Here is a 26,808-nt window from a genome sequence, read left to right as displayed (position 1 = left end):
GTGGGCACAGGTCAGCACTCCCCTGGGTTAAACCCTGGGGAGCTTTGTGCGGGGGAACCTGCCCTCCTCAAAGGATGGGGTGGAAGTAGAGGAGGTCAGGAAGGTAGCGGAGATGCCAGGCTGGTGGCACAGATGAGGTACAAGGAGTGCCTGAGCCCCTTCCCCCGTGATCTCTCTGCCAGGAGAGGTTGCTGTCAGTCGTGGGCAGCCTGGAGAAGGTGAACAGGGAGCGATTGCTCAAATTACCTGGCAGAGGAACTGGAGGACATTGAGTGATACGGGAACTGGCGGCTTCAGAACAGGCAGAGAGATGCTGGGTGACACATGTAGCTGTGCGTCTCCTCCGCGTGTGGCTGGGGAGGCCGAGGGCCTTCAAACACAGACAGGTTCCTGGAGGAAAAATTCCCCTCCAGCTGTAGCACAGGCAGGTGCCAGCTCTGGCTCAAAGCCATCAGTCTGTGCTGCCCTGGCAGCCGCCTGCGCGCTCGCCTGGCTCTGCTCGCCCTGGGCTCTCACCCTTCACGATTGCCAGGGCCAGTATCAGACCGGGCTCTGCTCCATGTTCTGGGGTCTCAAGAATGGGTTATGTTCTTGCAGTGTATTTTTTTAACATCATTGGTACCGTATTGCAACTGAGAGCTATTGGCCTTATTAGATTTCAGGGATTGCCTTTGTGTGGCTGGCATGCGGAAGGCATTTTATACACGCTGCCTGCCTGGTCAGAGAGGAAGAAATAAAAGTGATGTGTTGGTACAAAGGTTATTTTCATATGCCTCCTTGCAGCAGTCGTTTTGATATGTAGCACGATGAAGCCAGTGAAGTTCCCTGTAGATCATAGGATAAAATGTTCAGTGTCCAGCAGATCCAAGACATGTCTGAAAGAAATGATGCTCTGACTCTTCATTTTTTGTTCCCCTGACTTTTTTGGCACAATGTGGATAATAAACCGTAACGTGTCTGGGATACCTTTTTGGACACTTGCATGGAACATTACACGCCACCATAAAACGTGGTTACCTTATGCCAAATGGAAGATAGTGTTTGCCTGCCCTGGTGAACTGCTGCAGCTTATCATTTTGAGGCTTACACTTTGTTAAAGGCATGGCCTTCAGTGGGGAATTGAGAAGAAACAGCTCTTTGCCCTCAGTGATGCTCTTCTGCATTGTCTCTCTATCTGCAAGTGTTGAATGTAGAACTAAAAGATTTTTCTTTTTCCTTTACAGGTAAAAATCTCTACACCAATGAATATGTAGCGATTAAACTGGTAAGTAAAAGCCTCAAGTGTTCCTAAATGGCTTGTATTTAACCTTAAAAACTGAGATAAAAAGCAACTTTTTCACTTCAGGCTTAATGCTGTGCTCACCATCAGCTGGAATCACTTACTTAAACTAAGATAAATTATTGAGAACGCTAAAAATGAGGAAAGAATATATCCTTCCACCTGCTGAACGTTTTTGGTGCCTAAATGGTCTGGAGCTGTTTTATACCCATGAGAGCCTTGGTCCTCTTTCCACGCTGGCTGCCACGTCCCAGTGAGCGGCACTGATTGCGGGTTTGCCACCTCTTCCCTATCCCTGGGTCGAGCCTTTCTCTTCCACACTCCATCAGTTCTCCAGCCCCTCACCTCCCTCTGGCTGGGCTGTTGTGGGAGGGTTTGGTTAGGAGAGTGGCACTGTGCAGCCTGCTCCTCCACGCTGTTGGAGTCGAGAGGCAGGAAAGGGGGTGTTTCAATGGTTAAAATTCCCTGGGTAGAAAATAGCACAATTCAGACTGGTGTGATGCTGAGAGACTGCAGATGCAACAGGCAAAACAAGATCCAATTGAGTGAAGGTCAGTCTTGGGTGGCCGAGGATATATCGCCACAGCATCTTCCAAATTATTTTCTCCTTTTATGTCATAGGATGGTAGAAATGAATCAAACTGGCTCACCAAGGCATTGCAGGAGCTGCCTTAAAAATCCCAAGCCCACCAGTAGCAAACCTCAGAATTTGTGTGAGTGGTTTTGTTCCCGGCTCTCTTCTCGCCCGGCCTCAGTACCAGTTACTGGGTTAGAAGCCTCACTACCAGTTACTGGGTTAGAAGCCTCAGTACCCCTTACTGGGTTTTTTCCTGCCCAGCAGTCGATGTAGCTCTCCCCAGGTGCATGCAGAGACAGATTCCATGTTTCTTATACCGGCCCCACGAGTGGTCCAGGTCGAAAGCCGCCTTCTGAAGACTTCTTCAGGGCATGAAGACGCTGTGGTCAGCAGTGGTTTGAAGTAGGAGTATAGGGGGCGGGAAGCTCTCTAACTCATAGCTCTGCCAAATCTCCAAAGTCATATCCCAGCAGTTTGTGTTTATGCCTTAGCTTTTCTCAGCTGTAAACTAAGGCTTTCATTAGTCTCTTGGGGTTTTCAAATTGGATGTCTCCGGCTGATGTGCTCTTTTCTCATCCGTAAGCTCTTTAATCACAGATCCAAATGCCAGAATCTGAAGTTAAAGTTGTAACACTAATTTGATATTAGCAGCAAACGTGCCTGTTTGCTCAACTGATGTTGTCTGGTGAAATGGCAGGAGTTGCTCAGATTGCAGAAGATCACAATGGACTCGGTGTGTTAATTCTGATCATGTTCAAGTGCCACAGATTTTATATCTCTAGTGTTCTCCTTATAGGATGTATTGTAGATGAAAAATAATTAGGGCTTTGCAGGAGGGACTTGTTCACAAGCCTGTTGGCATTCGCCAGGAGATACTCCCTAAAATAAACAAACAAATGCCTGCAGTGAAGCTTAGGATGTCCCCGATACGGATCCACATCAGGAAGGAGGACTGGTGCTTGCTAGGCAGATTTGACAGTATAAAATGTGCTGTTTACACTGACAAGGTGCTTTATTGAATTAATAATGCATCTAATTTGCTTTCAAAGATAATCCCACGAAGTTAGAGCATTGGAAGGCACAAGGAAGTAATGATATAGGAAAAACACAGCTGTGTTAGTCCAAAGGAGGCTTGTTTCTCTCAAAACAGTGCTTGCGGTGACACCTCCCAGTAACCTGAGACCTTCCAACAGCCCTAGGGCAGAGCTGAATGGTGCGACCTCTATTGCTACCTTCATCTTACCTACTTTTTCTAATAGCATTCTTTCTTTCCTCCCCCCCCAAAAAAAAACCACCACCCAATATATGAGTGTCAAAGCACTTACTCTGCAGCAGACTCCCATTTAATTTGCTCTGTTGCGATTCGTGCTTCAAAATCTCTGCTCTTTCCCATGTGGGGGCCATCCAGGCAGTCACGTACCTGCTCTGTTTCTGGGAAATTAACGAAGGAACTGAAGAAGAGATGGGGTTTTCTTGATCTCCTCATCTCAGACCATATTCCCCAGGAGTAAGAATTACTCAGCCACCTCAGCAGCAGGGATGTTTCTCTTATATGTGTACTTAACTCTAATTTTCTTCGTCCTTCCAATAATTTGTGGACTAGTGATAGAGTGACTGCATTCAATGTCCTTGAAGGCAACATTTTCTTTTATCTGCATCATTGGACCAAGTGGAAACTCTGCTCCAAGTCCTTCTGGCTGTGTGAGATCATCTTCTGCAACTGCAACCCTGCTGTCTCAGCTATTCGTGCGCAATGTTAAAGCTGGAAAATTAGAGAATTGTGTGGTGGATGCCAAAGAGCTGATCAGAAAGTGCTGTGAAATTCAGTGCTAATGTCTCATGGTTTCTCTTTGGGAGCGAGGATCGGGCAGCATCTTGGAAAGTTGCTGGCAGTGAGAAATACTGCCCATCTTCTGACTTGTACGGCTCTTTGTGCTGCTCCTCAGCTGGGTGTTATTTGGTTAAGGGCATGGAGTTCACAGAGGAGTTTGTCTTCTGAAATGCCTCGGCTGTGTCCCCTGGTTTAATCTTCTGAGGGTTTTAATGCGGAGTTGCACATTGTAGGAGTTTCTTCCCCGCGTGAAACCAGCCCGTGTCACACACAGGTACCCTCTCGTGTGATGGTGATACCTGTTGGTTGGAGCTGTGGATTTTGTGCGTCAGGCAGTAGCAATTCAGTTATTTTTGCTACAAACGCAACATCTCACTATCCTTAAGCCCTTGGCCTACAGAACAGCCATCTGTTCTGGTATGATCTTCTCGGAAGCTGCCATAACTCTGGCAAGTGTCCAGAGCTCCGGCTCCAGCAGTTTTGTCATGAGCAGCCTCACATCCTGATACATTAATCCTTCTACTTTTATCCAGGTTCAGTTTTGCCTTCGGAATATTTTTCACCATAGTTTTCTAAGTAGTTGGTCATAGTTGACTTCTGAAAGCTTTTAAATATCAGCAAGTGGAGAAGGAACCAAGAGTATTTTTTCCCCTTGCTGGCAAACGGAGGGGATGACGTGAGCTGGTGATGACCAGCTTGGCTGGAAGTTGAACTCCCGGAATTTCTGTACAAAAATCATTCTTCTGACTTAAAAAGAAGTCTTTAACAGGGAGTTCATGCCAAGTGTGGACATTGGTTACCATACAGACTGGAGGTGAAACAAGATGAGTGGATCAGTGAAAGCCTTCATGTCCTCCTGTGCAGGCACAGGAGTCACACCACCCCATGGAAGACGTCGGCTCAAACCTTGGCTGTGTTCAACCTCCTTGGGATGCTCTTGCTGTAACTCAAAAGGGGCTGACATGAAACACGCAGCCATTTTTGTGTGTGTGTTGTTCTTAGGGAGCTCCTTTATGATGAGTTATCTTCCAAATAGGGGATTGTTTAGCAGGTCTTTGAAATTCAGACTACTTTTGGTACAGTGCTATGGACTCTACACAGTTTTGAGCATAGCTCATTTCTTTTCTCAAAAGCAGGGAAATAAGTGACATCCAAACAAAAATTGAGGCCAATATTAACTTCCATTTCAAAGATGTCTGGGCAGTTGGTGCATCCACGTTCCTGCCTACCCCAAGTGCACAGTTTTGTTGAAAATGTAATTTTTGTCTCTTAATCCTCTCCATGTTAACTTTCTGTTTTCAGAAGCTTTGTAATCTTGCCCTGTTAATGCCTGTATGGGTCATAGGCATTAAGTTTTGTGCATAAAGTGCAGATGAGTAACAGTTGAGAAATGTAATGTTTTGGGTGCATTGCAGACATCCATTTTTCTTTTTTATTCTATGTATAAAAATAGAATATTCTTGAGTGCTTTGAGATGTTTGACTGACACCTGCTACTGAAGAAGGAAGACTTCTTCCTGTGCTTCTCCCAGATCTCTGGCTGCACTGTAGTGCTTGCTGCAAGCAAGTTTGTAGGTTTATACAACTGTGGTCTGACTTAAAATGCAGATATATGACTCAACGTTTTCCAAAAACATAGACTGGCAACCAGCAAAAATACTGTGGGCAACCACAGTCCACAAAGTGAACTTGGGACTTGATCTTTTGCAGCTTTGGCTTTTCTCCTGCGGATGTCCAGGGTCATTCTTCAAGGACCAGGAGCTTTGTTGAACGAATCTTGAATTTCTCTGCCATCTGCGTTTAAAGGAGGAAGTTATTTCTCCTCCAGAGTGCACATTGCAAGTCTTACTGTTTTTTTGTTCTCTGCTGATTTAAATGGTGTCTGATGGTGAGGTCTGGTGTTAGACCTCCAGCCCAGGGTGTCTTATCTTGAAACTTGAAGCATTATGTACACTCACAAAACATCAAGTATAGGATATAACGTTTTTTTTTCAGTCAAGCTGATTTTAACCAACTTTTTTTATTATTATTATTCTGTTTCAGGAACCAATAAAATCCCGTGCACCACAGCTTCATTTAGAATACAGGTTTTATAAACAACTTGGAAGTGCGGGTAAGTAAACCTTCCCTAATCTTATGGAAAGTTTGTGATTTCTTTGTTAAATCAAATGTTGCCACCATATTTGTTGTGTAACACTGACTTCAGCTTACTGATCTGGACAAACTCTTAGTCCCACATGAGTTTTTGGAAGGGATTTGGTCAGAGTAACATCATAATGATAGAGGATAATTATATGGAGCAGGAAACTCTCATTAGTAAGCTGGTATTGCATAAGTGAGGGTTGGCTGCTACGGGAAATAGGTGTAAGTGTGTTTGTACAACACAGGAGCCATCAATGGATGGAAAGTTATTTGTGTGCAGAATGGCAGACTTCAAAAAGGCGGCGTAACATCTTAAAATCTAGGAAATTGTGTAAAAAGCATAGAGCTTTTCTAATAAAAGCCTGAAATACTGTTTTCATTGATATTTGCTAAATCATAAGAGTGTCCAAAAGCCCATGGGCTCCGTGTCCTTTGTGCGACCACAGACTACAGCAAATATGAGAGGAATATAACAGGATAAGCCAACGGTGGGGTTTTTAAACTTTTTTTATTTTTTCTGGCAAGCTCTGATTCCCCCAATATCCCCAATTGTGTCTAATAGTGTGTGGACTTTTCTTCCCTGAATTTATGGCTGCTTTTAGAACCTACATAGACGTTTAGTGTGTGCTGTTCCCTATGCCAAGGATTTGCCCTCTGCATGAGGAAATCTCTCTGAAGCAAAACCTTCTCTGCTCCTACTGTGCCTTGGTCATATATCAACCTTGGGCTTTGGCAAGGTTCCTACATTACTGAAAATTTTTTTACACTTCCTTCTGGTTTTATTTTTTCTGTTTTCCCTGGATGGACCTAGCTTCCACTGGCAGAGGATGCGCTCTCATATTACCAAAATACTAAGCTGAACAGAATGAAATATATGTTTGCTCTGAGCTCATAATATACAGTGCCTGAGCAGTCTTGCGTTTTTCCTTTCTGCTGGTTCCAGTTAATTTTTCTAATTGGCTTCCTTAATTTTAGGTAGCACATCCTCTGGAGATTGGGTACAGTTGCACTCTGTATTTTGTGGCTTTTTTGCTCCTCATAGGATGCAAAATCTGGGACATGAGAACCAAGTACGTTCTCACTGTTGGAAACACTAAAATATTGTTGCTGGTTTTTTTTTTTAACAGTACTTGTCTGCTGAAATAAAGGGCTCTTTTCTATGTATTTTGTATTCTAGAGGTAGCATCTGGTACCACGCACAGAGCTCCTGATAGGTTAATGTTGTCACTTAGTTCCAGTCACTTGTGCTTTTGAGACTTAGGGCATTTCTGCTGAAGCCCGTGTAGTAAATAAATCCGAGGTAGGATCACAGAATACGTGACACGCTTCATTCTGCTCTTTGCTCCCCTCTTGAGCTCTCTTGATGCTTGCACATGTGTCTGGTGACACACGAGTGAATCCCAATCTGCTCTTCAACTCCTGTTGGCTTCCTACCATTCCTTAAAGCTGTGATTGAGGAACTTTAAAACCGATCAAATGTTGGGAGCTTGGCTTTATTTTATTTAGATTAAGTATTTTTAATGGGTTTTCTCCTGTTTCTAATGACTAAACTTTTCACCCTTCAATGCTTACTCACCCCCGCGGGGCATTTCTGCCCTGGCTGGTGCTGTGCACACTCACCAAGTATTTCTGAGTGTGCTGCCATCAGACATGGAGATCTTGCCTTCAAGAGCTCTCCTCCCTCCATGGTGGGGGAAGTGGCACTGACTGTCATCCCCAGCCTTTCTGCCGGTGTTTGTCAAGAGGCTGTTGAGAAGCCTTGTGAACAACATGACTTTTCTTTCTCCCTCTGCGTGGTCCCACGGGCATTGCAAACCCAGCCCTGATAGTCTGTTGAATGCCATTAGAAGGTCTTGTGCTAGAGTTTCACTAGAACAACTGGAAATAGGCCAGGAGCTCGGGTGGAGGATGTGAGCCACATCTCTGGTCTCACCAAAAGACTTGGAAGCTGAACAAAATAAATTTTGGTGGAGTCAGATTGCCAGGACCAGGGAGCCTTGACTTGGTGTGTGCCACAGGAAGACTGTCTGTACAAACAGATTGGTATTAAATCTGTGGCTGCTTTGGGGAAGTAGATGGGTCTGTTCTCAGTGCTGTTGATAACTCCAGGCTCCCCTTAATGGTCCTTGCTTAAAAACTTCAGCCACTCCAACAGACAGCTGTGAACTTCCAGTAAGCAGGACCGGATACTTGAAATTATCGTAGACTCGCCAAATGAAGACTGAGAGTGTCCAAACCCATGGCGCGTATGACTCAGAGGAGCAAACAGTAGTGTTACATGTGACATACTGTTCAATACATTCGCCAATTAATCTTGCCAAATAACGTGGCTGACTGCGAACCTCCCACTGGTCGCCTAAAAAGTGAGACTGGTGAAAGCATTGCTGTAACGCCGCAGTGGCAGTGTGGTCCTCTTGTTAGTGCAACTGCTGCGTTCAGCTGCGTGTACAACCAGATGGTCTTGGTGAGCAGCATCTCAGAGACGTCAAAATTATCATCACCTGCAGCATTTTGAGAAAAACATGTTTTTTCCTAATGAGAATAATTTTGATGGTGATTTCCTTTTTCCTGGATATTCAGAATAAACATCTTTAAAGTATATTACTCTTGGTTACTAATAATAGGAAAAACTTAGGTTGGAAGGAGCCAACCTCCTTGGCCATGGATCAAGTAGGAACCTTCTTGCAGAAAGGCTTTGTGTGTGTCAAAAAAGGTATTTCATCTGTAGTGCGTGACTGGATGTGTCCACCCGAAGTTGAGACTGGCCTGGAGGGAAGTGTTTTGTGGCCGTCAGCTTTCCAAGAGAATGGTCTTAGACGCTAAAGACCGCAGAAGACCTGGTCATGACTTGCTTGCAAGATACCAGATTGAGAAGCACAACCTCCAAACTAAGGAGCATAAAGGTTTTGTGCCCTGCAGAAGTCCAGCCAGTGGTGTTGAGGAGGTATGAGTTGCTGCTCATCACGCTGGTAGGACAAGTGCTGCTGCAAGGAACTCGCTCTGTAAGGCTGGCTCTGGAGTCTGGTCCTGCAGGATATTGCACAAAATACTTTTTGGGGGCTTTTGCCCCAGAAATTTAGAACAATTCTGCAGTTGAGTGCCTGAAGGGGGTATGTCAGTATTGATTACCTGCTTCACTTGCTGCCATCATCAAGAACTACCAAAATTAGTATTTTTTCTTTTTCTTAAGCTATTTAGTCTAGTTTTTGTGCTTTCCTTGGTATAGTTAAACGGAGTAGCAAATAGCCGGATACTCTGGGGCTCTGTCAGAAGTTAATTCCTGGGATGAGCTTCCGTGTGAGATGTTTCCACGTGAACGGAGGGAGCAGCACAGCTGTGTGATGGCTGCCTTCTCCTCTTGCAGCTCCACTGTGGCATCCTGTGCCACGTGCTCCATGGGCACCAATGGTGAAAGACTTCTCACAAGGCACTGAAGCCACATGGTTCCTCCCATCAGCACCAGCCTCTTTGTCTGCCACATGGTGTGGCTGAAGATCACTCGTCAGCTTGGATTAGCTGAGGAGAAAACTGGATTTCTTGTGTATTGTACATCTTAAGATGTATTTCACAGTAGATTAGATCCCTTTATCAAACTTTTGCTCTAGTATATCTGAACTGTATGAACTGTATGAACTGTCTTTGGTGCTTCTCAGAGTAGCTCAATACCGGTGGATGTACCAAATGGCTTCAGAAGTAGCCAACTGAGATAGTCCTGGGTCAGAAGAACCAACAAACAAGCGTCTCTGATGTACTTCTTGCAGGAATTGATGCAACCTCTGATGCTTCAATGCCTCCCTGTCGTATGAGAAACAAGTAGCTCCCCTGTAATTTCCTATTTTGCCCCTCTAAATGGAGGGATGTTTCCTCATAGAAATGGGTTTTCCTGTTTCTTCCTTGAACTTTTCTACCCCCTCAAAAGAAGAGGGAAGGGCCTGCTGCACAGTGACCATCTGCTGGCTTCTTCTGTCTCACTGTGGAATTAAATATTTAATAACCTAAAATAGCGAATGACTGCTTTACCTTAGCGTAGCCAGCCAAGCAAAGCAAAAAAAGCGAAGCGCAGGCACGGAGTCAAAGACCTGATGGTCAGACCACAGGGTGTCTCAGGGAAGGACGAGAGTTCCTTCAGGTTTTCAGTGGTCTGGGCTACACTCTGTTTGCTGACCAAGAGAATTGGAGTGGTTTTAACAATCCCTTTGCAAACTCGTTGTGTTACTCTGTTGTCAAACCTGTAAGACGCTGGTGTCGTACTGACCCATTTCATGGTTGCTTTTTGTTGTGAAGTCCACGTGAGCGGGCGTGGATGACCTGACCAAGAAGATTCATCCTGGCCTGGGCTGTCCCTAGGATCTCACTTTGCTGGTGGTGACACGATCCGTGTACATCAGTCCTAATTTTTTTTTCTTGCTGGAGTAGCTACCTGTGTATAAACATGAGCAGAACAGCTTTTCAGAAGAAGTCCAGGTGGGATTTGAGTATTCCCCAAAATTAGGCTCTTGCTCTATGATGCTCTTTGAGGACTGGCTGTTCCAGGTGTTCCCCTCCTCCTCAAGATTGGTTCCTTGACTCCTGTGCTTCCCCTTGCTCTGAGGCCTCCTACAGCTACTTAAATCTGTGCTTCCATCCCCTGGGGACATTAGGAACTCCCCCAATCAACTTGACTGGATGTTTTACGTCTCCTAGGGCTGCCAAGCTCAAGTCTCCAGCATGTTTCCAGTGTTGGGTCAGTCACTTGAGCATGTCATTTGTCCCCTGTACCTGAAGTTTGTGGAGTAAAGGCTTGGCTTCTTGTCATTCATAAAAAATCTTGAATAATCAGGCCCTACAGTTTGCATGATGATGCGTGGAGGAGCTCCATTCGGGAAGCTGGTGTGGGCAGAGCAAAACTGAGTTTGACCACAGTTAAACAGACCCAGCTCCAAGCTCCTGGGATGGTTGTGCTTCCTGGGTAGCGTACCAGGACCAACCAGCAGCATCCCAGGACTCTCTTGCTTGGTTTGGGGTGAATAAAACCCATCACACAGCTTGCAGGAGCTGTGTCTGGCCCGTTGGGCCACCTTCAGCAGCTGGGTCCTGCCGGTGGCACGCTAAGGTCTTAGCCTTGGCTTTGTCTGGTGGGCTCTTCTTGCTTATTGACCTGCTTTGAGGACTTCTGGCAAAAATGGCCTTTTTGTTTTAAGGCTGATTCCACGTTCTCACCTTTCCTTCAAGTTAAACTCTCCTACAGACTTCACAGGGGAAACATCTCTTCCAAAGCTTTTATTGGAAACTCGTATTTTATCCGTGAGCAGAGCCTGTACTTCCCGGTCTCCGTTTCTCACTCTTTGGCCTGAGCTGCTCTTTCTCATGCGTAATGTGGACACACTTTTATCTCCACCCGTCCCATCGTTTGGATTTTTGGCTGCCGCGGCTCCTACACGTGCTTTTGCAAACCCTGGTGTTTCCTCCCAGCTGGTTTGAGCTGGACATGGAGATTCTGGCCCCTCGTGTTGACTGACTGCTCTGGTGGGGCTGTGGGGTGGCAGTGAGGGTTGAGTGTAGGTGGGAGAGGTGGCCCCTGCTGCTCTCAGCTCTGGCAGCAAACAATTCAAATGTGGTTTCTATTGGCAAAGCCTTTTAAACTTAAGACACCGCTCTGTTTCCTGCGGCAGGAGCCTCTATTTCCTTACTCAGCGCCATCAGCACGTCTCTTGTCTCGCAGTGTTTGACATCCCTTTGCCAGAGGGATGCTGAAGATGCTGTTCATGAACACCTCCAGAAAGCTGTTGGGTTCCAGGGAGGAGGAGGGTGACAAAGCCATCTGCAGCCTGGCCGCTGGGCTGCCCTGTCTCCTGGATGGGGCAGCTGAGCCCGTGGAGCTGCTCCCCATCCCTTGATGTGCTGCAGGAGGACAGGGGGGTGCCACGGGCACTGCCCGCTGCATCAGCCCTAGAGCTGGTGCCTCTCCTCACCCAGCTGCTGTCACATCCAGTGGAGCTCAAGGATCCCTGAAAGAAATGGAAGCCAAATGCTGCGGCTTTAAGATGAGCCTTGTCGAAAGCTTTCTTTTTCTCTCCAGCTGTGCTGGTTGGAGGGAAAAAAAAATGCTTCCCACTTTCTGCAAGCCTTGCTTTGCTGAGAATGAGAGGCAAACCTGTCTGCTGCATTGATGCAAAGCTTTAACTAATTTTTTTTTTCCCCAAAGTATGTTTGTCCCCCAAAACTCTAAGCCTTTTCTGGAGGACAGGGAGCTGCGTGACCGTTACTGCATCACTCTGAGCCCAGTTCCTCACTCTCAGGACGTGACCGTGGCTGGAAAACATCTCCACACAATCAGGAAATTGCTCTTTAACCTTGTGCTTCCACGCAAATAAATAATTCACCGTGGTCCTGGGAAGTATTGACTTTCCAGCAGTGATCAGTAGATGGACAGGAACGATGGATTTTATTTTTTTGTTACTACATTTCAAAGCATCTCTGGCATCTCTCCCCTGTGGTCCTTAACACCATACGTGGTGCCTTCCCTGAAGGCTCTGCCTTTGGAAGGGAAAATGGAGCATTGCTTATTTCCAGGTTTCTCTTGGCTGTGCCGAGCCCATGATCGAGTCCCCGCATAGTGACAGCTTCTGCCTGTGTGCGGAGTGTGAAGAAGCCATGCATTTTTGATTCAGTAGTAGCTTATTTTTATGTCAGCTGGCAGATGAGTCACGTGTCCCCTGCTCCTCCGCGGTCCCACCTTGGCACGTGTGATTCATAGCCGTCCGGTGTCAACACGCCCTGAGTTTCATGCAGTGGCTCTGGAGCCAGCGCGCGGCCCCGGGACGGGCAGGTGACATTGGCAACTGGATGTCAAACGTAACGAGCCTCTGCGGTGCCGCGGCGGAAAGCGGGAGAGGAGACTGGTACGCCAGAGAATCCCGGGGAACCGAGAAGTTCTCCGCTCTCCCCAGCCCACGCAACGGATGAGTCACAGCGTTCGAGCAGAATATACTGAGTCAGGGAGGGATATGTCCTTACATATAGAATATCGACAGATTCTGTGGTTTTGTTCTAATTCTTGCTCTGTAAACAAGCTCACCTCCAATGAAGTATGGAGTCTGTGTTTGCTTTTGGACCTCTTTCTGTTGCACAACGCGCTGGAGCGGAGCAGTCTGTTTACTTGTCGGGAAGTAGGACCAAGGAAAATGGAGGTGGTATAAATAACTGAGCCTTTTACATAGTGTAGTCAATATTTGCATATGTATTTTTCAATGTAGCTGAGCTGTCTGCTACTCCATACTGCCTATTAAGTTGGCTTTTTGGGCTTGCCTACGTCCAGCGTGTTGTTCTCATCCCGTGTTGCTCCTGCTTTCCTCATGACCTGCTGCACACTTTGTACCTACCGGTGGCCTTTATAAAGAAATTCTTTCCGTGCTGATTGCACAACGCTGTCATTCATGTAGCAATTAGGTAGGGGTCATTTGGGTAAGACTCGTTGTAGGGATAGGTGTAAACAAGTCCCCGTGGTGCCAGTACCAGGTATTTCACAGGGAACTCCCTGCGACCAACACTTTTCCCCAGGGGAGCTGGAGTGACTCGAGGCCACGTAAGTGAGGGTTAATGCAAGATGTCTACACCCCTGTTTAATTAAGGAGCATGAACATGGGCATTAGCTGTTGCTGTGGTCGCTTTAATCTTCACAATTCCCACCCGTATGTGCCACCTCCTGCAGACGCTGCGGTGGCCGGGAGCAGGAGGTCACCCCACGCTCGGGTGCTGGGCTGGGGATGGTCCCTCTGCACCCCAGGGTGGGCTGGTGCTGGCGTGGAGTGACACGTGGCCACCACCAGAAGAACATTTGCGTCCTCCTTCACCGCATGGAAAGGCTTGTTCATAGCTATCACGCTACGACAATCCGGAGGAGCGCTGCAGCCTCCTCCTTTGAAATACTTGGAAATGTTTCAGAGTGTAAGTGTTCAGTTACTCTAAGTATTTAATAAGTGACTTATCTCTGCAGGATGATAAAAACTTGACATCTATTAGCATGGAAAGCAACTTTTCGCCTTTGAGTCACATCTCATGTTTAATCATTTCCCTACTTCAGATCCCTGCAATAGACCCCAGCACTGGCTTTAAGCTGTTGGGTTCATTTTCTAACCGCGAGGAAAAGCTCTTCTCCCTTCGTTCTCTCAATCTCAATCTTGCCAAGCAACGTGCCATGGGCGATGGGTTTGCTGTGCCTCAGAGAGGAGGCGTGTTCCCATTCCTCTGACAATGGCCTTGTTAAACAGAAAGTGCAACACGTGGAGGTGCCTCACACTCAGCTGCACCCTGAAGGGCGGGGGGGGGTGGCAGCAGCTTCGTTATAAAGTCAGGGTAGTCCCACGAACTTTTGAACTTGAGGGAACTCTGAACTTCAGAGCTTTTGAATTGCAGAATAAAATGTAGTGTATGACTGCAACACGCCCCGTTAAAGCCTGCTGTTTTCAAAGCTGGCTTTGCTGGTCATCTCTGGGGAGTAATATTTTACTATCTAAAAATACCTTTTTTTTTTTTTTTTTAATGTGGCAGTTCCCTGTTAGGGAGGGCTTCCTGAATATGCACATTTCAGCATCTCTTTTCACATCAGAAGTTTTGACTTCCTTGGGCTAAATTTAGGCTTTGTCAATTGGAAGGTATCAGATGCTTTTAAAGCGAGGCCATTAATATCTGAATACGAGATTAGGGCAGTTTCCTTTTCAGATTTTGAAAAGCCCTCATGCTTCTCTCGCTCTCCCGGTGTTCGTTGCAGTCATCACAAATCAAATCCCGGTGACACTGGGCGGTGAGTGGAGGGACACAGTGGGACGCTGGGAACCTGAAAAATGCCTTTCCTGCAGACACTCTTCCTTGAAGCTCGACATGCCCCGCAGTGCTGGTGGGAAGGTGGTAGCCGTTGGACTCATCAGAGTCACCCCAGGCACCTCGTTGGGCAGAGCTGATAGATGGCAACGTCTGCTGTGTGATGTGCCCATGGAGCCCACGGAGCAGGGATGGGCCATTGAGCCAGCAACGTGTCCTTGTGGCCAAGAGGCCAATGGGATCCTGGGCTGCGTAGGGCAGAGTGTGGCCAGGAGGTGGAGGGAGGTCCTTCTCCCCCTCTGCTCTGCACTGGGGAGGCCACAACTGGAATCCTGCCTCCAGTTCTGGGCTCCCCAGTTCAAGAGAGACAGGGAACTGCTGGAGAGAGTCCAGCGAAGGGCAACAGAGATGATGGAGGGATTGGAGCATCTCCCTGATGAGGAAAGGCTGAGACTCTTGAGCCTGGAGAAGAGAAGGCTGAGGGGAAACCTTACTAATGCTTCCAAGGATCTATAGGGTGAGTTGAATGAGGATGGATCCGGACTCCATCCCAGTGGTTCCCAGTGACAGGACGAGGGGCAATGGGCACAAGCTGGACCATGGGAAGTTCCACTCCAATGTGAGGAAGAACTTGTTTGGGGTGAGGGTGGCAGAGCCCTGGCAGAGGCTGCCCAGGGAGGGTGTGGAGTCCCCTTCTCTGGAGACCTTCAAGCCCCGCCTGGATGCTCCTGAGTGATGTGCTCTGGGCAGCCCTGCTTTGGCAGGGGAGTTGGACTGGATGATCTCTAGAGGTCCCTTCCAACTGCCACAAATTCATGATTCCGTGATTTAATCATGAAGGTCTCTATGCTCCTTCTGGTGGTTTCCAGCAAACCCCGAGCTGAGACACCTCATGCCTCATCAGCAGCCCAAGTTGTGCTTGGGTCTTTGCGCCTCTGCTGTTTGAGTGAGGAGATGAAGATACTCGGTGTTTTGAAGATAAACTTTGGAATTTATATTGACATTGAATGGAAAACCCAGTTTGGCAAGTAGGACCACAATAAGGACGTAGCAGCTGGTTAGCCTTCCTATTCTGCCTGTCCGCTTTTTCTAGCCCTTCTATGAACATTTTTCAAGCTGTTGGGATGCTGCTCTTAGAAACTAGTTGAGATCTGGAGCTGTTTCTAGAGTCGATTCATTTTCAGGAGGGCCTGTGTGTCGGGTGTTGAGCTTGGCCTCGATTCACACAAAGCCAGTTCGCTTTTGGCAGAGGGGTGCCTGGTTTGGTGGGATCCCATTTGTGTGTTCGTGCTCCCGAAGCCCCCTGTGCGTGCTGAAGGTTTTTAAGGTGCTCTTCACCTTCAAGAGGGAGACGTTTGAGCTGTGCCAGGGAGGTTGGATGCAGCTGAAGTTCTGGGGCGCGGGGCTGCCCGTGTCCCACACCGCCTCTTACGTGGAGTTTGTGTTCCCGAGCCGTGCCCTGCCTGCTGCTCAGAAACCTCCTCCCATCTCTGAAAGATAAGCCATAGACTCTGCCCCTGAGTCTGTCATGGATCCAGCTGTGCCAGAAGAGCTTTCAGCAAGCTCTGCCCTGGGTGGAGACTTGCAGTTTTGTAGTAATTTTTCAGTGTGAAAGTGGCAGTTTTTCCTTCAAAGCTCCATTCCTACCTGCTCATACTCAGCCAGCTTAAGGTCAGAGGAGGAGATGGTGTCTGGAGGTTGTATCTTATTCAGCACCTCTGAACTTCTGTTTTGTTTTAGAACCTCACAGAAGGTTCTCCTGTGATCAGAGGGAGTGGGAGGTTTTCCATCAGGCTGGAAGGACCGTGTGGGTAACACTTTCCTACTCACCTCAGAACGGTTTGTGTTGGAAGAGACGTTAAAGCCCCCCCAGTGCCACCCCCTGCCCTGGGCAGGGACACCTCCCACCAGAACAGGTTGCTCCAAGCCCCCTCCAACCTGGCCTTGAACCCCTCCAGGGATGGGGCAGCCACAGCTTCTCTGGGCAAAAATCCCTTTTCCCCTCAAAAATTACAATAGTTAGAGGACAGATGAATGCGAATTTCTTGACATGTGGAGGGTTTATGTGTGTTTGACTCTCAGCATCCATCACTTACTAGTTTGATGCTGTAGCAGGAGCAAATGTCCATCTCATGCCATTTTAATCACTCCCTGGCCGTGTCCCATGCTGATGCCAAAGCAGCTTTGATGGCAGCACAAAGCCTTCCTGCTCTCCAGCCACCCTCCCAGTAGGACCAGCGTGCATGTTTTGGGGACAGGCTGCACCCACGGCTTTGCAAGGAGGTCTCGGCACAGCTGGGGGATGGCACGTCTGGTTGTGCTGCCAGAAATGCCACCCACACTGTCCCACCAGAGGCTGGCCATCTTCAGCTGCCTGAGTGTGGCTGAGCATCACCTTACTCCTGAGCACCCAAAGCAGATGCTGATACCGTTGTCTGCTTTATGGGCTAAAAGGGACCAGTTAGAATTGTCATCCAGGACACAGACGCCGTTGGGTCAATGACCTACCCCTCCTGCACGTGCCCGTTTTGCCCTACGTTGCTGTGCCCCCCTGGCTGGAGCGGACCCTGGTCACCGCGGAGAGGGGTGGGTGGCAGCTGAGCTGTAACTCCAGCTGTCACGTTCCCTCTGCGTTGCCACCACAGCAGTTTCACCCTATTCCGCAGCCGGCCAGCACTTCACAGGCATAAACTTCCTCTCCCTATAGATTATCTCGCCATAGTGTTTAACTCGTGCTATAGATTCCTGGCGTGTGGGCAGGGGGGAGCGGGGAGGCAGTGAGAGCTCTGCCTCCAGCCCACCGTCTCCAGTGGAGATGAGCTGATGAAGGGCAGGGGCCACCTGGGATGTGGTGTGATCAGATCCAAATGTTTCTCCGGACAGCAGAGGAGCCATTCAGCAGAAGTCTTTTATTATTGCTGCTTTCTTAGCATTTCTCATCTGCCAAGAAGTAGCCTCTTCCTTGGCAGTGCTGCTGGAGTGACACGATGCGCTGCCGAGCGCTCCCTTGCACCTGAGAAGTTCTCTTGTTGATTTTCCTTAAGCTTCCTGTCGATGGCACCTGTAGTGTAATTAATGTGTGTAACTTGTACTCAAAGAAAAAAAGGTGCAATCGCAGAGCGTTGTGCCCATTATCATCTCTACTTCTGGCTTGTATTAGAAATAGTGTGACCAGCAGAAGTAGGGAGGTGATTGTGCCCCTGTACTCAGCACTGGGGAGGCCACACCTCGAGTGTTGTGTCCAGTTTTGGGCACCTCAATCCAAGAGAGATCTGGAGGTGCTGGAGCGAGTGCAGAGGAGGGCAACGAAGCTGGTGAGGGGGCTGGAAGACAAATCATATGAAGAGCGGCTGAAGGAGCTGGGGCTGTTTAGTATGAGGAAGAGGAGGCTGAGGGGAGACCTCATCACTCTCTACAACTACTTGAAAGGACACTGTAGAGAGGTTGGTGCTGGTCTCTTCTCACAGGTAATTAACAATAGAACGAGAGGGAACGGCTTCAAGCTCCAACAGGGGAGGTTTAGACTGAACATTAGGAAGGAATTTTTCACAGAGAGAGTGGTCGGGCATTGGAACAGGCTGCCCAGGGAGGGGGGGGAGTCCCCATCCCTGGCTGTGTTTAAGGGCCGTTTAGATGCAGTGCTGAGGGACATGGTGTAGGGGAGGACTTTGTAGAGTAGGGGAGATGGTTGGACTCGATGATCCCAAGGGTCTCTTCCAACCTCTATGATTCTATGATTCTACTTCTCTGTTACCTGGTTAGAATGAAGCCAGAACCTGCTCCTCGGTTCCCCTTCAGCGGGGAGAGCTCACCCAGTGCAAAACCTGCACAGCCAAGGAAAAATGAGCGGGGAACAATTTCCCTTCAGTATTAACTCGCAGAACTGAGTTACCCGTCACAGGTGGGATTGGGCTGTGCACCACCTGGCAACACTCACCCGACTCCTGCTGGATCCATCCCGCAGGAGCCACCATTCCAGCTGCGGAGGCTGCTGATGGTGCCTGTGTCCTGCTTTGAGCCACACAGGACTAACTTCTAATGCTGGGGAAAATGCACTTTTAGAAGACTCTAGTGTCTGAATTTGGGAAAATATTTACTTTACAGCCAGCTCTGGTGCGTGGATTTCAAGGTCCTGGTGTTTTCCAGCTCCCCAGGTGCGGGAACGAGGAGGAGCGAGACCCGGGCACTTGCCCCAAGCTGCCAACAGGGTTATTTCACACCGTGAACGGCACTTTCAATAGAAATTAGAAAGTTTGCTGAGGAGTTCTCTCTCTCTCTCTCTCTCTCTCTCTCTCTCGATGGCTGGGATCCTGAGAACCCCTTGCCCTGGTGCCCCAGCCCTGAGCCCTTCCCTTCCTCCCGAAGCAGCAGCGCTGGCAGGGTCCCACACGGGCTGTCCCTGCGGGGAGGGCACGGCTTCCTGGGATGGGACGGGATGGGGATAGTCCTTGGGTATTTTATATTGATGTTGGGATCAATGCTGGTCCTTTAGCTTTATTGTTAATTGTTTGGTCTTATTTGATCTATTTGCATTTCAGCCCTTGGGTTTCCTTGTTTTCCCTGATTCCCCTTCTAGGGTGGGGAGGGGTCATGGATAAGGCGACAATAAATTGTTAGGGGTTTCTCAAATGATGCCAGCCCGGCTGGTGGAACAGCCTGGAGCTGATGCACAGAGCGATGTGTGCCTTCAGACCCTGAGCTGAGCTCGGAGATAGAAAAGCAGCAGCCTGGGGAGCTGGTTGATGCCATGGCTGTATTTTAGTTACACAAGAGCTTTGTGGGCAGATCCCGTTGCCTTCATTAGGCTGCTGTAACCCCACACCTCACCCTCAAGAAGTTCAGAAGCTGCAGCACCACATCTTCTCAACACCGTTCAGCAAAAACGTGGGCTCCGCTGAGTGCCCAGGGAAACCCAGGAGCCAAAGCAGGAATAATAACGTGAAACAAAACCTTTTGGTATTTTCTTCCACCCTTGTCCATGTGTCACAGGTGTGTGGGAAAAGGTGGATAATTAAGCTAGAACTTAAGCTAGAACTTTTGGTGGGAGTTTAAAATAACTCTTCTAAAACCTTCTCTTAAGGCGTTGTTTTATGTGCCAGCTGCCATCCTCACTGGAACAAGAAATTGTTGGAAAGGACATATCGATAAAAAACCCAATGGTAATATGGAGATTTGAGTGCAGTCATTTCCCTTGAGCCCTAGAAATGTGAATTCTGTCTCCTGAAACTTGCCAAAAAAGCAATTTATTGCGTTGAACCTTATTCTTTTGTATCTGTCAAGAATTCAAACAATTTCACTTGACTGTAGTTTACTTGCTACAGCTAAAAAGCTGCCTGCGAATGGGTGTTTCTGGGTAAATTTCCTAGATTATGGAAGTCTTCTTGCAGCTCAGCCTTTTCAGCGAGGGCTGATTCTCCTCCCAATCTTTATTTTTATGAATACAAATGTGACCATCTCTCGGTACCCTCTCTCAAACCGCTTCGTTCTCTGTGTTCAATAGAGTCGAGCCACGGTGTCAGGGAACCAGCTTGTACAACTCAAGGAAAATGAAATGCCACCCCCTTTTAATGACACAATGATGGTGAAAATTGTTTTTCTGCAACTGAAATAAAAATCAAATCATTTGGATTTTTACCAGCAGCAAGAACAAATATGTTCTTCCTTCTGTCCTTCCCATGTCTGTTTTTCTTCTGTTCCTTTTCCCGTACCTTTTTTTTTGGAGTTTCAAATACTAACAAGCTACTCAAAACACAGCAGGGATTCAGTGCATCCTGCATATCCTGAGAAGATGCTTAAATTACGTGGGGTTTCTGGAGTGAAGCTGGAGCCTTGGAGTCTGTCTGGAAGCGAACTCGTTGGAGATGAGAGTAGCTCTGTCTGCTGGTGGCTCCTACACAGCTGTTGTGCCGAGTGTCAGCTCTTCCCATTGAAGCTGGCCTTGCTCTGCGGCCATCGGGGGATAAAGTATAGATCCAGCTTGTGACCTTCTCCCTTGCTTTGTCTCCAAGTACCTCCTGGGTTCAGAGAGCGTTTGAGCTGTGTCTCTTCCAGATCCAAGGGCAGGAGAAGCGCCTTGTCCTGCCTCTCCCCTGTCTCAGCGGTGGCTCCGCACCCTTCTGACCAGCCTAAATGGAGAACCCTTAAGGCCAGAGGCTGGGCTGGAGCGCTCAGCCTTTGCTAGAAGGGAGATGATTCACTGCCCAGCCGAAGCAGGACAAAGATGTGAAGGGCTGGCAGCGGAGAGCGAGCGGCTGGCAGCAGTTGGAGCAAACGGAGCAGGAGGGTGTTCGGGGGGAGCGTGAGTAAGCAGAGCTCATCATGACGCCATGAAAGGGCTGCTGAGATGCCATCTGGAATAGGGCGAGCAGCTACAGAGGAGAGATGTGGAATAAAAGGGGTTGGGAGCAGAGGGAGCCAGCGCAGCAGCCGGCTGAGGTTTGAGGAGGTGGCTACTGGGCACCTGGCTGACTCTGCCACCTTCCTTGCTGGCCTTTGGACAAGGAGAGGAGCAGCTGGGACTGGTTTGTGCTAAGGCATGCTCCACTGAGGTCCCCTTCTCCCAGAGGAGCCAAAGCCAAGGGTGACCCGGCTGTCCCCCAGCAGCACCATGGGGAAGGCAGCAGGAGATGGTTGGAAGCTGCCAAGATGCTCTAGATGGGTCCAGTTGCTCTTAGCCCTGTTCAGATGAGTGAGAGAGAACTAAGGGTAAATCGTGGGCTCTGAAACCATGGTATCAAAGCTCAGGAGAGCAAGGAAATTATCCAGGAGCTTTACAGCCTCAAGGTGGGCTCAAAACACTTGTGATTCCCAAGCAGGTTGGTCATCTCTGATCTCCACCAGGGTGGTGGGAAGGGAGCTGCTGCAGTGCCTGCCCACCCGCTGGCTGCACTCACCGCCGAGTCACAGCGCGGCTCCAGTCCCACTTCTGTACGTTGATGGTTTTGCACGTGTGTTGGATCAGCTTACTATTTTTCGGTTGTTTCCCTCATCTGATGCCAGTCTGAGGTTTGTAAAGTCTTGGAGTGATTGGAAGGAAGATTGTGGTGGACCCTGTGCCATCCCCCGCTTTTCTATCTGCCAGGTGGTGCTGGAGCCAGAAATTGCATTTTCTGCTCTTTTTCCTTTGCATCTCAACTGCGGGGCGTTCTCTTAAAACAAACAAGAGAAAGTGTTCTCAATCACCAAAAATCTCCATCCTTCCCCAAACTCCTCCTGTTACAGTTGAAGGTGAAGGGCTGTGCGGACAAGCTTTTGTGGTCCTGCTTTGAAATAAGACGTCTCTGAAACAGATCCAATATTTGAAAGACCTTTCAGGTAACTTCATTCCAAGTAATCCAAGCCTATCTTAGCTTTTCTCCCCTCTTTCTATTTTTGAAGCAGATTATTCAGAAACCTGAAGGTCAGAATGAGACTTTGTAATTCCAGCTCATAAAGGTAACCCGTTAACCCAGGTGTTTGAGTGGATTTAAACCCACTCTCACGGGGCGTGTTTTAAGAGGTTAAAAGAGGAGATCTTGGCCCAGTCGATGCTGATGCCAAAGCTTCTGTTTCAGCCAGGATTTTATTCCGATTTGAAAATTAAGAGAAGGGTAGATCCTCATTAGTGTAATCAGCTTAAATGGGTTGACTACTCTAAAGCAATTTGTTTAATTTGTTTGGAACATGTTTAATTTTAGCTATAGATGTTCGGCTCTCGCGCGGTTGCTATTTATGCTGTTTATTGTGTAATTTTGTGTTCTGTGATTTGTAAAAATAAACTTTCTGCTCTGAATGAGAATTTGGTGACAATCTACGTCCCATTCATCAGCGCTGCTTTAAAAGCACGCAGAACTGTGTGTGCAGGAATCAGGGCTGCTGCTGCCGTGTCCCTGCATCCGTTTCTGTGCCGAGCCGTCCCTGCTGCTCCCGCAGAGCGTTCCCAGCGCCGGCTCCAGCCCGTCCCTTGGCACCGGGTCGCTGCCCCAACCTCTGCCCGCGGGTGTCTCACTGGGGGTTCCTCAGGAGGGTCTCCCCTCTGCAGCCGAGCTCAGCTTTGGCGCCGGCGTGAAGAGAGGTTATGAAATTCTTCTCGGATTCTTCTCAACGTTGACGACGTCGGCTCCTCTCCGTTTGGCCGCACCACATCTAAGGGCAGTGGAGACCAATTTCCATGGGAGCAAAAAATACCAGTGGTTCAGAAGCTACCGGTGTCGTTTGGTTTTCACAAGTCGCGGTTGTCTCCGGGTGATTTGATGTACAGGGACACGACTTCTGTGCCCTCGCTGATGTAGCTTCCTGCACTTGCTGCCTCGTCTCTCCTTGGGTGTATTTTGGGTCACTTGCTGTTGCGACCCAAAAGGTTTATTCATAACCTCTCGTGGTGCTTGTACACAAGTATCAGTAAATATTCTCTGCTGCAGCAGAAGGTTTCCACTTTCCACACCTTTCACATGAGGCAGATGTTGCAAAATCAGGTTTCCCTTGGGCATGACCTTTGGTGGGCATCTCTCTGCCAGTCGCCAGCTCGGAACTGGCTTTGGACTGTCTGTATGACTGGTACATCTGATGCCTGGACTAACGTGGCTCCTTGGGGTGTGCTGGGTGTCTGATGGGTTATTAGGGCTGCTAGTTGTGCCATGAAGCACGTGGCAGCAAGACAGCACTGCTTGGGTCAGCCAGGATGCCTGACCTTGAGGTGGAAATGTGCTAGAGGTGTAGTTCCCTGGTGTTAACCCAGCTCAGATGAAGCTCTCCCCAGGAGCCGTGGTCCTGCTCTTTGTGTCTGTTCCCGTTCTTGCTTTCAAGCTCAAGCAAATACCAAGCTTTTTTTTTTGGGTTGATCCAACTTGCTGCTCGGCCGTGTGAGCACGGGGAGGTGGTGGGACAGGTGAGGGTGGAGTGAAGCTGGGACAGTCCCTGTTGGTGGCATCCTGCAGGAGCAGTGAGCTCCTGCATCCCGGGGGCGCGGAGCCCGGAGCCGTGGGGCTGCACAGGAGCGGTGGAAGCGGCGTCGGAGTTTCCAGCTTTGATGTCTGCGTTTGCTCTGGCTGCAGCCGCGATGCTTTCATCTCCCCAACGCTGCGCTGGGTTTTCGCTGTGCTCAGCTTGAATTTTTTCCAAGACATCACACTGCTGAAAAAGCAGAATTTGCCTGTGGATTCCAGTGCAGCCATCAGTCGGTGTTTCTTGGGGTGATAAACTTTCCAGGAGAGCAAGGGTGGAGCGGGGGCCTTTTACGTGCCACCGAGCCAAACCGCCCAGCAGCGGGACCGAAGCCGTTGAGCAAATTCAGATGATTCCTGCTTGCAGCAGCCTCTGCTGTGACACGCTGCTGTTTCTCCCAAGGAGAACCTGCAAGTGCCATGCCCGGATTTTCATGCCTTGATACGTTGGTCATGTTTAATGCCGTGGAGAAGTTCCTTGTTTAGATGTGATTTTGTTAAACTGATCACGGTTTGATTTCAAGTGGTGAGTTGTAGCTTTGGATCCTCACGAGGAGACCTCTGCTCTGCCCGTGGCTCTTCGTCCTGCTCTGTCTGAATCCAGAACTGCTCATCCAGGACAGACACTTCACAGCACCGTGGCTTCGTTTGACCTTTCCAGTCCTCTGCTCGCCATTAAAAACCTCAAATTTGACTGCCTGAACAAAAGATAATTCTTCCTCAATCAATCTCTTTTGTTGGCGACGTCCTTCTTAAGTATTTACAGATCTGCTGGGGATATTTGTGAAGTTTCTGTGGTTCACGGTGGCAATGGGCTCACTCAGTAGGACCAGGAGATGTTGCCTGTTGCTGAACTAGAGCCAAGCTGCATCCTGAGCTGTGCGGCTGGACTGGGATTAAATACAAATTTTATGCGGATTTTCTTAGGCTGCCCCTTTTTCCTGTTGATAAGAAGAACGGGTCCAGAGGTGCCTGTAGCTCAAGTTTGCAGAGAAGCACCCTGAAATCATCGGATCCTGCAGGCATCAAGCCTTGATAGTTGCATCAAGCCTACAACTTCTCTTTCCAGCTTCATCCCTTCCTAAAATGACGTTGAGTTGTGTCTGAGCGAGCCGAGGGTGCGTTACCCTGCGTCCCTCATAACTTTATTTCAGTAACCAGGCTTGGGCTGGGGGGGCTCTGAAGGGCTTGTCGGTGATGACTCCTTGGGTCTAGGGTGGGTGAGTGATGCAGCCTGGGTCTGGAAATGAGATATCTGTTCCAGCACTTTTATTCTAGCAAAGCCAAGAGGTGAGGCTCTCGACTGCAGAGCTGGCAGCGTTGCTGCTGAAAACCCTCAGAGAAAAATCGAACCCTAAAAATATGCCTGAGACTAAGAATGGCTTCTGTAGGCTGGCACTTAGGGTGCTTTTTTTTAATGTTCTTCGCTACGGCTTCACCTTGCGGAGCTCCCGGTCAGCGCAGAGCCCCCCGGGGGTGTACAGCTCCGCGGGTCACAGGGGGCTCTGGGCTGGCGAGGCTGGGAGCAGGTAAAGCCAACCCGAGGGTCTGGGACCCCAGAGAGCACTGAATAGTTGGGTTTCTTCCTTCCCTACGTGAAATCCCCATCGTTTGAGTCTTGCTGCAGTTTATCTTCCTGGTCCTTATGTCCCGTAGGAATTCAATTTTAATTGCAATGCACTCTCTTCACCAAGTAAGGCTGTAAATTTACTCCTTTGCCCTTGCTCTGGGAATGGGATTCTTCACCTTCCTTAAAAGCCTTTCTGCAATTGCACTCTCCCATATTCCTTAATTAGCACACTCCTAATCCAAGTGGTTTCCTTCCTGATTTGCCCTTTTCAAGACTGTTATCCCGATGCAGAAATTGTGGTAGAAGTACTCGACGGTGTATATGTGTCTTGAATTTATAATGGTCTCGGTCTTAAACTTTCCATAGAATATTCTGTTATTCTGTTCCATTATTCTCTATTATTTAAAAAGTAGAGATAATGATCTTGGTATTAGAGGTGACATGGGTAAGTCCCTGTCAGATTTTAGTGAAAACTCAGCAGCTCACCATGAGTTACTTCACGAGCTACTGCAGTTATTCCAGCCTTCAGCTCTAAGGTGATAGCATTGAATTATCATTCGTGTTGGTATGGGGGATATTTGGAAATTGGTCACATCCCATCATTGTTCCACTTTCTGAATTGCTTCTGCATTGAAGCATCCTGTTTTCTGAGAGGACTTAACTGCTGTTAATGCTTCCTAAGACATGAAGCCCTGGTTGGAGCAGCAGCCTCCCAAGACCAGGTTGGGTAAACGTCAAACTCCGGTTCAACTGGGAATTCCTGCAATGCTCTGTAATATCTCATTAATGCATCCCGATGACTGATACCTAATACAATTCCCCAAGCATGTGAGTTAATGAGATTAAAACCATCCTACGGTAATCTTTGTCAAGCTGCATTTTGTTCTTTTTGAGTAATACATGGGAGCGTAAGTTCTGTGATATTTAAGCTGTGGTAATCTCAGCTCTGTGTTTACTTTAGCGTCGATGGGTGCCGTTGGGCAGATTAACGAGGCTTCCCTAAATCTGTAGTAGGACTCCGAGTTATTGTGTGGCTGACACACTCCAGCCTTTGTGTTTCTGTTTCACTGCCCTGACTCGTGCTGAGCTGCCCGAGCACATCCCAGAGCAGGTACAGCACCGGCCACTTACACAAGCGATTTAATTCCGGTGGCTGATAATTAGTGAGGGGCTTTGCTATTTTTAATACGGATCTCTTATGTAAATATGGGTGCGTGTCTGCATTTATTTAAAACATGCTGTAAAATGTATAATCCCTGTGGTTTGAGGTCCCGTGCTGTATAATTCATGGTCCTGTGTGACGTTGTGGCTGTGTAGGTGGCGGGGCTCCCCGAGCTGAGCCTCTACACTGAATAGCAGGGGGTCCTGCCTTTGTGTGTTGAAGCAAAGATGTTGTTTTGACATAGGACAAAACCCTGTATTTCTAAACAAAAAAACCCCACCCTTCCATTCTGTTTTGGAACTGCTTATGAGATGTAGGCTGGAAATATATTACAAGAAAAAGATTGATAGTGATGCTGGGATGCAGAGCACCTGTGCTAGATGCTGATTAGAAAAATTTGCAGTTAGTCCTGTGCTGAGTTCCTCCCTGAATGGGCTGGTCTGACTGTTTTTTCGTGCTAAAAGGTAGTTCAAGGAGCACTGTGCAGCTTCAGACACCAAGGCTGGTTTTTTTGCCTTTTCTAGTGCC

General features: G+C 48.3%; 1 protein-coding gene across 1 annotated transcript in view; it reads left to right on the top strand.

The window, feature by feature from the left end:
- The window catches only part of CSNK1G1 (casein kinase 1, gamma 1), a 99,058-nt gene that overhangs the window by 32,944 nt on the left and 39,306 nt on the right, over window positions 1-26,808 (top strand). Inside the window, exons 3-4 of the mRNA XM_014961603.1 lie at window positions 1,224-1,264; window positions 5,730-5,799. Of these exons, the coding sequence (XP_014817089.1) occupies window positions 1,224-1,264; window positions 5,730-5,799 (111 nt within the window). The remainder of the gene's footprint in view (window positions 1-1,223; window positions 1,265-5,729; window positions 5,800-26,808) is intronic.

The sequence above is a fragment of the Calidris pugnax genome, unplaced genomic scaffold, assembly GCF_001431845.1.
Source record: "Calidris pugnax isolate Ruff unplaced genomic scaffold, ASM143184v1 scaffold492, whole genome shotgun sequence".
NCBI lineage: Eukaryota > Metazoa > Chordata > Aves > Charadriiformes > Scolopacidae > Calidris > Calidris pugnax.
This window is presented reverse-complemented; position numbering and strand designations above follow the sequence as displayed.